At 41.0% G+C, this 16,593-nt stretch overlaps 1 protein-coding gene across 4 annotated transcripts in view; it reads left to right on the top strand.

Annotated features, from left to right (window-relative positions):
- dtymk (deoxythymidylate kinase (thymidylate kinase)) overlaps positions 1–16,593 on the top strand; it is a 50,265-nt gene that overhangs the window by 5,035 nt on the left and 28,637 nt on the right. For all 4 annotated transcript variants that reach the window (XM_059951067.1, XM_059951063.1, XM_059951076.1 and 1 more), the window contains exons 2-4: positions 4,816–4,924; positions 7,853–7,943; positions 14,013–14,210. In XM_059951067.1, coding sequence (XP_059807050.1) covers positions 4,816–4,924; positions 7,853–7,943; positions 14,013–14,210 — 398 coding nt within the window. The remainder of the gene's footprint in view (positions 1–4,815; positions 4,925–7,852; positions 7,944–14,012; positions 14,211–16,593) is intronic.

The following is a 16,593-nucleotide window of genomic DNA, read 5'->3' as shown; positions in this document are numbered from 1 at the left end:
TCATAAAAGGAAAGCAGGCTCTGGCAGAGAAGCATTGTGAGAGCTGGCCAGTTTTTAAGTGATAGGTTTTGAAATGGTTGTGGAAAGGGACAGAACTGGTCCACAGAATCAAGTTTTAAATAAAGGCAAACAGGCTGAGTACCCTTTCATCTTCAGAACTGAATGGATATGCCACAGTTGCCATAGACCTCAGGACCTGTGTGGATGAATGTGCCTTCAAGAATATAGCCAAACCAGAAGCCAAGGATAAACCAGAAGATTTGCAGTCTGCTGAGGGCTACATCTATGTTGTTCAAGGCTTGCGATCCAGAACTCTAGAAGTCCAGTTATGACCTATAGAAGGCCATTGTGAGAGTGAAAAGACAATTCCATGTGAAGTTAGGGAGACAACAGCTGTGACAGTTTTCATGCCATTACTCTACACACATGACTGTGGCTTGCACAGCACAAACGTGTCTGTAAGTTCACTGATGACACAGCACATAGTGATGAGAAGGAAGGCAGACAGGAGTGAAATAGATCGGCTGGTTGGCTGGTGAAATAACAGCCTTGCACTTAATGTCAGTAAGACCAAAGAATTGATTGTGGACTTTAAGAAGGGGGAAGTTGAGGGAATACACACCAGTCATCTTGAGGGGTCAGAAGTGGAAAGGGTGAGCAGTTTCAAGTTTCTGGGTGTCAACTTCTCGGAAGATCTATCCTACTTAGCCCCAACACAGTGATGTAATTATGGAGAGGCCACGTCGGCAGCTATATTTCATTATGAGTTTGAGGAGATTTGGTATATCACCAAAAACTAACAAATTTCTACTGATGTATTGTGGAGTGTCATTTTGGACTGGCTACTCCAATGCACTGATTGGATAAAGCTGTAGAAGTTTGCAAACTTGGCCATTTCCATCATGGGCACTAACTTCCCCACCACTGAGGACATCTTCAAGAGGAGATGTCTTAAAAAGCTCATGACCTCTTATCGTCGGAGAGAAGGTACTAGAGCCTGAAGGCACATACTGAATGTGTTAAGTACAGCTTCTTCCTCTCTGCCATCAGATTTCTAAATGGACAATGAACCCATGAACACCACCTTGGTAGCCATCCTCTCTGTTTGTATGATTATGTAAGATGATGAGAGGCATTGATTGTGTGGATAGTCTAGAGGCTTTTTCCCAGGGCTGAAATGGCTAGCACGAGAGGGCACAGTTTTCAGGTGCTTGGAAGTAGGAACAGAGGAGACTTCAGGGGTAAGTTCCTTATGCAGAGAATGGTGAGTGAGTGGAACTCCATAACATAACATAAATGGCTGTGATTCTTCACCCCCAGATAAGGCTGACATCAGAACATCCTTCGAGAGGGTGAACCCTCACAAGGTGTCAGGCCTCAAATGATGTACCTGGTAGGGTGTTGAAAACCTTTGCTGACTCTCTGGCTTGAGTGTTCAAGGACATCTACAAGTTCTCATTACTGTAGTCAGAGGTTCCCACCTGCTTTGAAAGGACATCAATCATACTGGTGCCCTAGAAGAGCAGGATGAGCTGACTCGACGACTACTGTGATGAAGTGCTTTGAGAAGTAGTTCATGATTAAAATTAACTGAGAAGGGACCTGGACCTGCTGCAATTTGCCTACTGTCACAACAGATCTACTACAGGTGCAATCTCTTTGGCTCTCTACTTGGCTTTGGGTCACCTGGACTAAAATACATATGTCAGGCTGCTGTTAGCAATCACAGCTCAGTACCCAATACTATCATCCCCTCAGTCCTTATCAACAAACTTTAAAACCTGGGCCTCTGTACCTTCCCCTGCAACTGGATCCTTGAATTTTTCATTGGGAGACCCCAGGACTACTTTATCAGGAGACTACAGGCAGAGCAGCTTGGCAGTAACATCTCCTCACTGACAGTCTACACAAGTGCACTTCAAGCATGCATGCTTATTCCATTGCTTTACTCTCTCTTCGATTATAACTGTGTGGCTAGGCACAGCTCAGACACCATCTATAAATTCACCAGTGACACCACTATGATGACAAAGTGGTGTCAGAAGCGTGATAGATAGGTTGATTGAGTATTGTTGAACAACAGCCTTGCACTTAATGTCAGCTAGATTAAGGAATTGATGGTGAACTTAAGGAAAGGGAAGTTAGGAGAACACAGCAGTTTTCATTGAGGGATCAGAGGTGGAGGAGGGTGAGCAGTTTCAAATTCTGTGTGTCAACATCTCAGCATTTAAGAGACTTGGATAAGTACATGGAGCTTAGAAAAATAGAGGGCTCTGGGTAAGCCTAGTATTTTCTAAGGTAAGGACATGTTCGGCACAATCTTTTGGACTGAAGGGCCTGTATTGTGCTGTAAGTTTTCTCTCTTGGACCCAACATATTGATGCAGTCATGAAGGAGACATACTAGTGGCTGTAGTAAGATAGGAGTGTGAGGAAATTTGGTATGTCACCAAAGACTAGTAAGTTTCTACTGATATGTTGTAGAGAGCATTCTGTCTGGTTGTATCACTACCTGATATCAATACACAAGATAGAAAGAGGCTATGGACAATGTACACTCAGCCAGCATGGAACCAGAACAGTTCATATACCCAAAGTCTAGAGCCTATTGATGTGGTCAAAGACAACTTATACTGTGAAGCAACACGCACAAAATGCTGACGAAGGGTATTGGCCGGAAACGTCGACAGTGCTTCTCTTTATAGATGCTGCCTGGCCTGCTGTGTTCCACCAGCATTTTGTGTGTGTAGCTTGGATTTCCAGCATCTGCAGATTTCCTCGTGTTTTCTACTGTGAATGTGAGGCTGGGGTGGGGGGAGATCCTGACCATCAGCTGACCATCCTAACCAAATAAGCCAATTCTCTGTAAATGCCAGTGCTGAAAGGTCATGAGCCTTTGGCAAGATGTGGTTGACTCAGCTCCCAGCACGATGGATTATGTCATCATCCAAGTTTTTAAAAACAGTCCATATCCCTTGTGTCCTGATGGGTATTGTTGGCTGTTGGATTGAGCACCTCCTAATCTGTTCAGATCTCTATTGGCCTTCCTGTAAAACAACTGCAGCAGCAGAGTGCTTCAGCAAAAAAAACAAGTTGACATGTACGGTCTCAAGGACCTTAAGGAGAGTTTTTCCCAGTCAGTGCCTCACAGACAATCTGATTTCCTAACAGCCAGTGCCTGGGAGAGTCCACTGTCCTTGGATTGTCCTGAAGGCCACTCCGGTTGGCAGAAGACCATAAGATAGGAGCAGAAGTAGGCCATTTGGCCCATCGAGTCTATTCCACCATTCAATCATGGGCTGATCCAATTCTTGCAGTCATCCTCACTCCACTGCTTTCACCCCATACCCTTTGATGCCCTGGCTAATCAAGAACCTATCTATCTTTGCCTTAAATACACACAACGACATGGCCTCCACAGCCGCTCGTAGCAACAAATTCCACAGTTTTACCACCCTCTGACTAATTTCTCTGCAACTCAGTTCTAAAAGGACGTCCTTCAATCCTGAAGTTGTGGCCTCTTGTCCTAGAATCCCCTACCATGGGGAAATAACTTTGCCATATCTAATCTGTTAAGGCCTTTTAACATTCTGAATGTTTCTGTGAGATCCCTCCTCATTCTCCTGAACTCCAGGGAATACAGCCCAAGAGCTGCCAGGCGTTCCTCATACGGTAACTCTTTCATTCCTGGAATCATTCTCATGAATCTTCTCTGAATCCTCTCCAATGTCAGTATATCCTTTCTAAGATAAGGAGCCCAAAGCCCAAACTACAATACTCCAAGTGTGGTCTCACGAGTGCCTTATAGAGCCTCAACATCACATCCCTGCTCTTGTACCCTGTACCTGTAGAAATGAATGCCAACATTGCACTTGCCTTCTTCACAACCAACTCAACCTGGAGGTTAACCTTTAGGGTATCCTGCGCAAGGACTCCCAAGTCCCTTTGCATCTCTGCATTTTGAATTCTCTCCCCATCTAAATAATAGTCTGCCTGTTTATTTCTTCCACCAAAGTGCATGACTATACACTTTACAACATCGTATTTCATTTACCACTTCTTTGCCTATTCTCCTAAACTAAGTCTCTGCAGACTCTCTGTTTCCTCAATACTACCCGTTCCACCACCTATCTTTGTATCTTCGGCAAATTTAGCCACAAATCCATTAATACCGTAGTCCAAATCATTGACATGTACCATTGTGAAGAGTCTCTTGCAGTCTCCCAGTAAACATCAGTATTGTTTTAATAAGAATGGCTAAGAGATCCAGGAGCTGAGGACTCACAAATATAGTTAGAGGTTTATTGTCATTGCTGAGGACAACATGATTTCAGTGCTACTCCATTTAGTGCAAACCACAATACTGGTTTGTTACTAAAAAAACAATTACTAAAAAAAATGATTAAATTTTTTAAAATGTCATCCAAGTTATTTAGAATGACATTCAATTTACAACTGGATGTAAAACAATATAGTGTTTTCGAATTGAGACCTCTACCCCAAGCCACATTCTTGTACTCTTGACTCTACTTCTCTTGATTGTCACTTTAGTACGTTTATGTTGAGGGACTTCAGATTGCAACAATCGTTGCACCATTCTGTTGTGTGCTTGTATTATCACCATGCTTGTTGCCTAATTTGAGGTTCATGCAAACAAGGAATTTCATTGCAACCTTATGTATTTGACAAACTATACTGATCTAATTAACTACCGTTTAAAATACTTAGCAGTTCAAGCTTTTAGACAAAAATCTCACTAACCCCTTAAGCATGACGTAAGTGGGAGATCTTAAATTTATTTCGCATTTGGTTTCAGACAGAGATACTGAAATTGGGCACCTGATCAGCTTATACCTGGAGAAGAAGTACAACCTGAATGATCATGCTGTGCACTTGCTCTTTGCAGCTAACAGATGGGAACAAGTGTAAGGTGTTTTATTTAATAATGTAAGAGGTGAAAGGGGAAAGAGGTTTTCTTTCTGATGGTAGAGTGGGTGCCATGGGCAAAGTACATCTTAAAATCAGCTATTGATGATTCCTATTTTTGATTTCCTTTTTAATTTGGCCTGGATTTGTAATTGGGATTGGATTAGATCCAGCTTTGTACAGATTAGTCAATGTATCTTTTACCTTAAATGATACTTGGTGTCAATTTAATGTTTATGTCTGGATCAAATGTCAAATAATTAAATCTGGAATATAGAATCAATAACGTCTACAATGCTGACCATGTAGTAGTGGTGTAAGTCACTGGGCAACCTTTGCTAACTAATTCTTGCTTTACCAGCTTGTCCATTCTTGAACCTATGACTGCCACCACTGTATGCAGTATATGTATAAGCACAATATAATCAAGTTGGAACCACGAGGCTTCTGTTGGTCAGTTGGCCATAGATATTGCATCATAGCTGTCTAGATATGTATGTCCAGGTAGTACAATATAGAGAGCAAGCTGTTGCCCATGTAGCAAGCTCCCCTCTCCATGCATCTGATGAACCCAAAAGAGCGGCAGAGGTTGATATAGTTTGGTACCAGCAGGAGTCGCTAGTCAACATTGAACTCAATGTAGGACTGCAGCTCCGGATTTTTCATTTGGGGTTTATTCCCGAAGCCTTCCCCATGAGTAGGTATAGCTTCAATGCAGCTAAGGTTTGAGATAACAACACACACAAAATGCTGGTAGAACACAGCAGGCCAGGCAGCATCTATAGCGTTGTCGACGTTTCGGGCCAAGACCCTTCGTCAGGACTAACCGAAAGGATTTGAGATTTGAGATTAAAGGGGGGAGGGGGAAATGCGAAATGATAGGAGAAGACCGGAGGGGGTGGGATGAAGCTAAGAGCTGGAAAGGTGATTGGCGAAAGTGAGACAGAGCTGGAGAAGGGAAAGGATCATGGGACGGGAGGCTTCAGGAGAAAGAAAGAAGGGGTGGGGGAGCACCAGAGGGAGATGGAGAATAGGCAAACAACTAAATATGTCAGGGATGGGTTAAGAAGGGGAGGAGGGGCATTAATGGAAGTTAGAGAAATCAATGTTCATGCCATCAGGTTGGAGGCTACCCAGCCGGTATATAAGGTGTTGTTCCTCCAACCTGAGTTTGGATTCATCTTGACAGTAGAGGAGGCCATGGATAGACATATCAGAATGGGAATGGGACGTGGAATTAAAATGTGTGGCCACTGGGAGATCCTGCTTTATCTGGTGGACCGAGCATAAGTGTTCCACGAAACGGTCTCCCAGTCTGCGTCGGGTCTCGCCAATATATAAAAGGCCACATCGGGAGCACCGGATGCAGTATACCACACCAGCCGACTCACAGGTGAAGTGTCGCCTCACCTGGAAGGACTGTCTGGGGCCTGTATGGTGGTGAGGGAGGAAGTGTAAGGGCAGGTGTAGCACTTGTTCCGTTTACAAGGATAAGTGCCAGGAGGGAGATCGGTGAGAGGGGATGGGGGGGACGAGTGGACAAGGGAGTTGCGTAGGGAGTGATCCCTGTGAAAGGCAGAAAGGGGGGTGGAGGGAAAAATGTGTTTGGTAGTGGGATCTCGTTGGAGGTGGCGGAAGTTACGGAGAATTATATGTTGGACGTGGGGGCTGGTGGGGTGGTAGGTAAGGGCAAGGGGAACCCTATCCCGAGTGGGGTGGCGGGTGGATGGGGTGAGGGCAGATGTGCGGGAAATGGGAGAGATGCGTTTGAGAGCAGAATTGATGGTGGAGGAAGGGAAACCCCTTTGCTTAAAAAAGGAAGACATCTCCTTCGTCCTGGAAAGAAAAGCCTCATCCTGAGAGCAGATGCGGCAGAGACGGAGGAATTGTGAGAAGGGGATATCCTTTTTGCAAGAGACAGGGTGGGAAGAGGAATAGCCCAGGTAGCTGTGAGAGTCTGTAGGTTTATAGTAGATATCAGTAGATAGGCCATCTCCAGAGGTGGAGACAGAAAGATCAAGAAAGAGGAGGGAGGTGTTGGAAATGGACCAGGTAAATTTGAGGACAGGGTGAAAGTTGGGAGGCAAAGTTAATGAAGTCGATGAGCTCAGCACGCGTGCAAGAGGCAGCGCCAATGCAGTCGTCGATGTAGCGAAGGAAGAGAGTGGGATGGATACCGGTATAGCCTTGGAACATGGACTGTTCCACAAAGCCAACAAAAAGGCAGGCATAACTGGGACCCATACGGGTGCCCATGGCTACACCCTTTGTTTGGAGGAAGTGGGAGGAGCCAAAGGAGAAATTATTGAGAGTAAGAACTAATTCCGCTAGACGGAGGAGAGTGGTGGTAGAGGGGATTTGGTTAGGTCTGGAATCCAGAAAAAAACGAAGAGCTTCGAGACCATCTCGGTGGGGTATGAAGGTATATAGGGACTGGACGTCCATGGTGAAAATAAGACGGAGGGGGCCAGGGAACTTAAAATCAGGCCAGGAGCTGGACTTGGTTGTCAGAGGCTATTGACAGAGACGCATGCCATTGAGAACATTTAATAGGTAGAGGGAGCTTGTCACCATTACCACCCTGGCTATAACAAACATAGGGACTGCAGATGTTAGATCTGGATCATTTACAAGTTCTCTTTGGAATTGTGTATCACCCTGGGCAGTGAATTTGCCACTCGTTAGTGGCATCATCCCTGGAGCTACCAAACTTTATGGTGCTGTGGGAGTAGCTTTCTGCACAGTCTATTGCAGTTCATCAAGATATCTGACACCATTAAATGATTTTTCTGAGGCAGTTTCTCTAATGTGTGGTTGGGCAAAACCTTTGGATCTGTTACTAAATTACAAATGTTGGATGTGGGATTTGCCTTGTGTTACAGAAATATGCTTACAGTTACGGCATTTCTCTCCCTTCTATGTTCCAGGTCACAGATTAGAAACAAGTTGGAGAAAGGGGTGTCTGTCATTGTCGATAGATATGCTTTCTCTGGAGTTGCATTTACAAGTGCAAAATCAGTAAGTACAATAAAGCTGGGTTAATTAGAGTTTTACCCAGTATTGAAAGAGAATAGTGAATTCATAAAATATCTGAATGAATGAATTTTATTTTGGTCAATACAAGCATAACAAAAAGCATCATTTTCAATGATGATTTCGTAAGACAAAATAACAACAAAAATGTAGTTATTCTTTAAAACAGCCGAAAGGGTGTAGGCTGAATCTACAGCTTACTATGCTTACCCCTTTTACTTACACAACAACATATTTGGTGTCAATCCTCACATGAAAACAAAAAAATTCATGATCTTTTAACACAAAATCCAATTCCAGGTATCTTTTATTTACATTACTCCCATTCATTTTAAATCATGTATCTTATTCATTAAATTATTTTTAAATAATTTTTAAAATTTCTTAGTGTGGTGCATGTTTTTTAAATCCTCACTACAACTGTTCCACAGATTCACCCCCTGACTGAAATACAATAATTTTTTTACATTTGTTCTTATCCTTTGTTAATATCTAAATTTTAAGTGAAATTATATCTGCTTTTCCATGATGCCTTCAATGCCAATATGACTCAATCATTTATATTTAAGATTGAGGTGCCTAATTGTCTTTGAATTTGAAATGAAAATTATCTGTGACAGATACGCCTGTCACCTTGGCTGAGAATTAACAGTTGCTTATATAGAAGAGTACGGCTCAAAACGTGCTGACCTTGATGCCAACTTACACTAACTGCCCTCCTTTTGTGTATCATCCATACTGCTCCATTTCCTTCATATTTATGTGTCTTGCTAAAAGCCTCTTAAACACCATCAAACTGCCCACTTGACACTGTTACCGCTGGTAAGCTCTTCCCGCCACCTGCTGCTCTCTACAATGATAATGAAAATTTGTCCCTCACTTTGCATTTAAATTCCACAACCCCGACCCCCCCCCCCCCCAACCTTAAAGGCATATCCTCTCTGGTTGACATGTCTACTCTTCTACGCTGGAGACTCCACCCTGTTTACACCTCTCATCATTTTCAAATCATCCACCAGTTCTCCCCTCAGCCTCCAACGCTGTAAGGACAACAGCCTAAGTTTGTCGAAAACCTTTATAACTCATACCTTCTAATCCAAGGAGCATCCTGTGAAATTATTTCTGCACCCTCTCCACATCCTTCCTATGATGGGGTGACCAGAAATGCATTCAATGCTCCAAATGTGGTCTGACTGACATTGTATCTAGCTGCAGGATGACCTTCTCACTCTTATACTCAACACCCCTACCAACGAAGGCAAGCCTGACATTATTGTGTATTTAATATTTCAGTAGTATTTAAAAAAAATTATTAGTTTTTCAAAACATTTTACAAATTAAAAACCCCAAATCCCAATGAGGAACATTAAAACAGTGCAAAATTAAGCATACAATAACAATATGCTACAAAGGAAGAGAATTTAGCAAAAAAAAAGCACCTAAATTAAAGACAAGTAAGCTTAGTGTCCTCCCCAAGCCCCAAAACACAAGAAAAAACAACAGCAACTCCAGACCAACCACAACACAATATAGAGAGTATAAGTCAGGACAGCCAAGCTCCCAGACTGTAAATACACTCAGCAACAGAGGATAATAATGCCTTCTACCAGAAAAAAAAAGGAGCTGAAAGCAAGGGACCGAAAAGAAAAGAAAAACCCTAGTCGAGAGGAAGGTTATGAAAGTACTCGATAAAAGGTCCCCAGACCTTATGGAACTTTAGATCCGAATTGAGAACTGAATAATGAATTTTTTCGAGGTCCAAACAGGCCATGATGTCGTTAAGCCATTGAGCATGAGTGGGCGGGGCAGCATCTCTCCATCTGAGGAGGATCAAGCGTCTAGCCAGGAGAGAGGCAAAGGATAATATTCGGCATTTGGTCGGACCCAGACATAAATCTGTCTCGCCCCAAAAACCGAACAGAGCAATTAAGGGGTTTGGTTCTAGGTGCTGATTCAGAATATACGATAACGTAGTGAAGACATCTTTCCAAAATTTCTCCAAGCTAGGACAGAACCAGTACATATGGATGAGAGAGGCCACGCCCCTCTTGCATTTATCACAGAGCAGACTAACGCTAGGGTAGAATCGAGATAGTTTAGATTTAGACATATGGGCTCTATGAACAATCTTAAACTGTAAAAGGCAGTGGCAAGCACAAAGAGAGGTTGAGTTAACCGATTTGAGAACTGAATCCCAGCTCTCCTCAGATAAGGAGATATTTAAATCCTGCTCCCAGGCCATTTTGATTTTATCCATGGGGGCCCGTTGTAAGGCCACTAGTTTATCTCGGATGATTGATATTAAGCCTTTACCTAGTGGATTCATGGAAAGAAATAGGTCCATAGCATTTTTCGCAGGCATTTCAGGGAAGTTAGGAATTAAAGGAGCAATAAAGTGTCGGATTTGGAGATATCTGAAAAAATGAGCATTGGGCAGATTGAACTTAACAGAGAGCTGCTGAAAAGAAGCGAAGCGATTATCAATGAAAAGATCTTCAAAATGTCTAATGCTCTTCCTATACCAAACCTGGAATGTTGAATCGTATGTAGTAGGTAAAAAAAGGTGATTATGAGCAATAGGGCTGGAAACGGAAAACCCCTGGAAACCATAGCATTTCCTGATCTGAGCCCATATATGCAAAGTGTGTCTAACAAGAGGATTAGCTATTAATCTGGGCAGACTACTAGGGAGTGCAGAGCCAAGAAGTACAGAGATAGATAATTCTTTGGTGGAGCTCAGCTCCATTGCCACCCAGTTAGGGCACTCGGGTTGGCCATGGAAGAAAGACCAGAAGGTAGCACGACGTATATTAGCTGCCCAATAATATAAACGAAAGTTAGGTGAAGCCATGCCACCCTCTTTTTTTAGATTTTTGGAGATGAATTTTATTAATTCTAGAGCACTTATTCTGCCACAGATATGACAAAAGAGTCCAAGGAATCAAAAAAAGATTTAGGAATAAAAATTGGGATAGATTGAAATTGGTATAAAAATTTGGGGAGAACATACATTTTAACAACATTAATACGACCTACCAAAGACATAGATAGAGGTGACCATTGTACCAGACTCTGTTTTATAGCATATGAAAGGTTGGCAAAGTTTTCATGAAAGAGGTCTTTAAACTTCCTTGTGACTGTAATTCCAAGATAAGTAAATTGATTATGGACTACTTTAAAAGGGATATCATGAAATGTTAGTTCTTGTGCTTCTTTATTAATTGGGAGAAGTTCACTCTTATGTAAATTAAGTTTATAGCCAGAGATCTGGCTAAACTGGTCAAGAAGTGAAAACATTAGAGGTAAGGATGTAGATGGATTTGAGAGAAAGAGTAATAAGTCATCAGCATAGAGAGAAACTTTATGCTCAACACCCCCTCTCCAAATCCCAGTCAATTCAGGGCAGTTTCGAAATGCTATCGCCAGAGGTTCCATAGCCAAATCAAAGAGAAAGGGACTTAAGGGGCATCCCTCATATTTCAGTAGTATTTAAGTAATATTGTAAATACATTGCTTGATTAAGTATTCTTGTTCATTTAAATAATTCATTTTGAATTATATGTAAAATAAGTGAATTGCATATGTCATGACATTACCATGTAGTAAGTGCGTAGCTTGCTTAAAAGTAAAATACAGCTAAGACAAATCTCTTGGCTCTCTTGTTAAGTAATGCAGGAACATTTAGAACTGCTGTTGACTGCAGAATTCTTTAGGTTTCATAAACTGATTCAAAAGGATTCACCATTTCGGTGTACATGGCTGATTTGAAGAGATTTTCTAAGCATTGTCAGTTCAGTGGGCTTAATGATGCACTGAGAGATCGCTTAGCTTGTGGAATGTTACAAGAAGGGATTCAAAAACGACTCCTAACTGAAGCACAACTTACATTTAAAAGAGCATTTAAGTTGTGGTATCGATGGAAACAACAGAGGGACACAATGGAGTCGGAGTCAGGAATGAAAGTGAGCATGAACAAAATTGCAACATCTAAACAGAAACCTGCCTGGCCCAACAGTTTGTGTTACTGTTGTGGCAGGGGCTCACATACATTAGACCAATGCCGGTTTAAAGGTGAAACTTGCGAAAAATGCAAGGTCACGTACAAAGAAGATGTTGGGCAGATAAAACATAAATGGACTACACAGTGAAGATAAAAAGGCAAGTTGCAGTTTCAAAAAGAGCACTAATGCATGCTGCTGATGAAAAATCTGATAAAAATTAAAGTGACACAGAATTGGGTAGTCTTGAGATTTAAAAAGTAAAAACTAACAGGAGACGAGCAACATGGCTTAAACCAGAAGTGAACAGCAAATTAATTAAAAAGGAATTGGACACTGGCTTGGTAAAAACACGAGAGCATCATTGTGGGGGCATGAGTGGCTTAGACAAATACAATTTGATGGAGATTGTTCAACATTTACATGGCATATCCCCTGTCATCGAGTCAACTGAAAGTGAATTAAGAAATGTACTGAATGATGCCACAACTGTCTCCATGCCAAACTCCATGAACCATTGCCTAACAGAAGATAAACAGGTGTTGGTGCCACCCCCTGGTTGGAAAGTATATCGGACCAAGGAAGGACCATGCTGTTCAGAAGTTACGAAAGCAGTGATCCAACAACAGCAGTTTTTGTTAGCAACGTATCTGCGAAAGCTTCTGATATGTTAATCAGGTGAAATGTGGTGTCTTTAAGCTGGAAAAGTTGCAAGCTTTCAGCTTTTGTGAGTATAAAGAACCAGAATCTACTCTGCGTGCTTCAAGGTTATTGCAGGAACTTCAAGTGTGAGATAAAAGCTACTTGTAAAAGTGAATTGAAATACCAAAGCCCAGCTGGATGAATGGAAGGCCAAACAAGAAAGGAGTCAATTGGGAGATGAAAACAGGATTTATCAGGTGATGTGGATGAAGAAACCAAGAGGAGAGATCCGATTGTAAAGGAAGCAGTAGAGTACTCCTCTTTCCTCCCCACAGTACAAAGACCTACCAGTTAATAAGTTAATTCGTCATTGTAAATTGTCCTGTGATAAGGCTAATGTTAAGTAAGTGGGTTGTGAGTTGTAAGTGCTCATAGGGCTGGCAGGGCCTGTTCCATGTGGTCTCTCTAAATAACTAAGTAAGAATCCATTCATTCGCATCTCGGTTGGTGTTACACAGGATGGAAATGGGCCCTTTGAGCTACTTGTCCATGCTAACAGTTGTCTGCATGAGCTAGTCCCCTTTTCCTGGGTTTCATCCATATCTTTTTAAACCTTACCTATCAATGAATCTGTTCAGATGTCTTTTAAACATTGTACCCATATCATTCCCCACACCTACGACAATATGTATGGAAAAAGTTGTTCCATGGCTGCTCTTTAAATCATTCCTCTCACCTTAAACTAATGACCTCTACTTTTAGATTCCCCTATCCTGGGAAAATTCACCTTAAATGTTTCCCTTATAATTTTACTTACCTCTCCAAGGTCACACCTGGGCCATCTATGGGGCAGAAATGAAGCATGGGATTCTTTTCTCCACCTTTTCCAGCTCAGTGCATTGCATGCCAAAATTGCTGTCTCATCCATGTCTTTTACAGCTCTAACGTGATGTCCCAACTCTTGTACTCAATGTCCTTACTGATGAAGGGTCTTTGTAATCCTGGGGTCAGATTGAGGCCCATTTTTGCCTTTTACAAAGGTTATTCACTATCTTGTTATAGATCAGTATGTTCCAGTTCGATAAGATAGACTGTCTGCACCCCTGTCTCAGCCTGCCTTCTGAGAAACGTGTCTGAACTTTAGCTCATACAAACCTATTACTATCATACAACAGTGACAAGGCCAAGGTCACTGATCAACCTTGGCTTCCTATCTCTAATGTCCAGCCCTCCAATCCTCTGAGAACTCTGAACTTCAATTCTAGTCTTTTTGTTCCTAAAGTTGGGTTTTGCTGTTACACCTGTATGAGCAAGCTTCACCTCTTCACTATTTCTCTTAGCCCCCTGTAAGTCAAACAAAGGTGCTTTATTCTTGCTATTCACCTCTTTTGTTTTGAAATGTTTTCCCAAATAGGGTTTCACCTTGGAGTGGTGCAAGCAAGCAGATGTTGGTATTCCAAAACCAGATGTGGTCATGTTCCTTGATCTTGAACCCTTGGCTGCCATGAAACGTGCAGGCTTCGGTATTGAACGCTATGAAAACCTTGCCTTTCAGGAGATGGTGCATCAGCGGTTTAAAGAACTGATGAAAGATGAGAGTCTAAACTGGAAGGTATGGATATTGTAAATCAAAATGTATTAAGTTTGTTTTTTCTTTTTATTAGTTTTAAACAAACATAAATGAAACATGAATACAAAGTGTTTGAGAGTACATAATTAGTAGTTTAAATAGACATTCAGATGTATAATAATAAAAAATATATAACCTCTCAAACTCAGAACATTAATGAACAAAGAAGTAAAAAAGAGAAAAAAAAGAAACCCCCCAAAAAAAAGAGAGAAAAAAACGCAAAAAAAAAACACTAACCAACATGGGCCATTGAATAATGTTAAGTACATATACAGTAGTGCCAATAACTCCAAACCTCCATCCAAATAATTAAGGATAATATAAGTAAGGTTTAGGAAAAGACAATTCAACTCATGTGAAAATGTTGAATAAAAGGTCTCCAAGTTTCTTCAAATTTAACTGAAGGATCAAAAACCGCACTTCTAATTTTTTTCTAAACTCAAACAAGAAATAGTTTGAGAAAACCACTGAAATACAGTTGGAGGATTAATTTCTTTCGAATACAATAAAATAGATCTTCTAGCCATTAATGTAACAAATGCAATCATTCGTTGAGATGAAGCGGATAAACGGTTATTATCCGTCATTGGTAAACTGAAAATTGCAGTAAGAGGATGCGGTTGGAAATTAATATTTAAAACTTGAAATAATACTGAAAATATCTTTCCAATAATTTTGTAAACAAGGACAAGACCAGAACATGTGAGTCAATGAAGCAACATCAGAATGACATCTATCGCAGGTTGAATTAAGATGAGAATAAAATCGAGCCAGTTTATCCTTAGACATATGAGCTCTATGTACAACCTTAAATTGTATTAGGGCATGTTTAGCACAAATAGAGGACAAATTTACCAATAATAAAGTTTTTTCCCATTGCTCAGTAGATATAGGACAATGCAACTCTTCTTGCCATTCCTTGTTAATTTTTTCTGATACATCTGACTGTAAATTCATGATCATCTTAAAAATGATGGCTACTAAACCCTTTTGATAAGGATTAAGGGCTAAAATTCTTTCTGTAATGTCCAATGGACATTCTTTTGAAAACGACTAACTCATTAAAAATTTCTAACTTGCAAATATCTAAAAAAAATGGGTTTTAGGTAAATAATATTTATTAGATAGCTGTTCAAAGGACATAATGTTATCATCCAGAAACAGATCACGAAAACATGTTATACCTTTTGTTTTCCACAAAAGAAAAGCTTGATCCATAGATGAAGGCTGAAAAAAATAATTAGATATTATAGGACATGATAAAATAAATTTATTCAAACCAAAAAATTTACAAAATTGAAACCAAAATGAAGTTTTATAAGGGAAGATTGAGAGCACTATATGTGACTGGAGGGGTTGTAACTGCAGAGCTTCACTGATGACTTAACAGCAAAAACACTGCAGGGGTCAGAAATAAAAATCTGAAATGCTGGTAATTCTCAACAGGTCTACATGGAGAGAGACAGAGAGAGATCACTCTGGTCACGTCTAATCTGGGCTTTTCTAGACAATTTTGTTTTATTTGTGCTCTGGTTTTAATGAGATTACGTATGTAGAGGAATGTGGTTCACACCTATGGAAGGACAGAAGATGGTTTTCAGCAGGAGAGTTGCTTATGTTCAACAAAGGCATTGGAAAGGAATTGCATCACAGCTGTGTATCACTCTTCCACACTTGTCTGTCTGACAAGTGATTCGTAGTGGTATAGTGCAGAAAGTGTTGGCCCTTTGGACTAACTCATCTATTTTAACCTGTATAGGACAATTCATTTGCCTGCATTTGGCCCATATCCCTGTGAACCTTTCCTATCTGTGTACTTGTTTCAATGTCTTTCCAATGTTATTTACACCTTTACCAACCTACTTCATATACTCAGTCTGTTTTCCCTTCACCTTAAACCTAGTTTTAAACTCCCCTACCATAGCATGATTATGAGTTTAATAAGGATAATCCTATTTATGACTTTAATAAACATATGAACATCTATATTGTCACTCCTCAACCTCTTTTACTCCAGGGAAAACTGTATCAGCCTATCCACTCTCCTTGTAACTTGAGCCCTCCAGTCCACACATGGATAGACTGTTCTGAAAGATATGTCTCTCTGAATATGACTAACTAAGTCATTTACTTGTCTAATTTGTGAGCCAACTCCCCCAGTACTGGCACCAATTTCCCTAGATGTTAGTGGGGAGGACCTTGTGTGACTGATTGGGCTGTGTTCCTTTTTTTGTACTTTAGGCCAGAGCCTGGTGGTCGGTTGGGTTTTATTCCTACTGACTTTTCACTGGTTTTGGTACAATTGAGTAGCCTATGATAGTAATTGAGGCAGAGGAGTATCGGACAACTCTGCAACTAAAGTTCT

Source organism: Hypanus sabinus, chromosome 2 (assembly GCF_030144855.1).
Source record: "Hypanus sabinus isolate sHypSab1 chromosome 2, sHypSab1.hap1, whole genome shotgun sequence".
Taxonomy (NCBI): domain Eukaryota; kingdom Metazoa; phylum Chordata; class Chondrichthyes; order Myliobatiformes; family Dasyatidae; genus Hypanus; species Hypanus sabinus.
The sequence above is the reverse complement of the archived record's forward strand: the minus strand, read 5'-3'. Positions and strand labels throughout refer to the sequence as shown.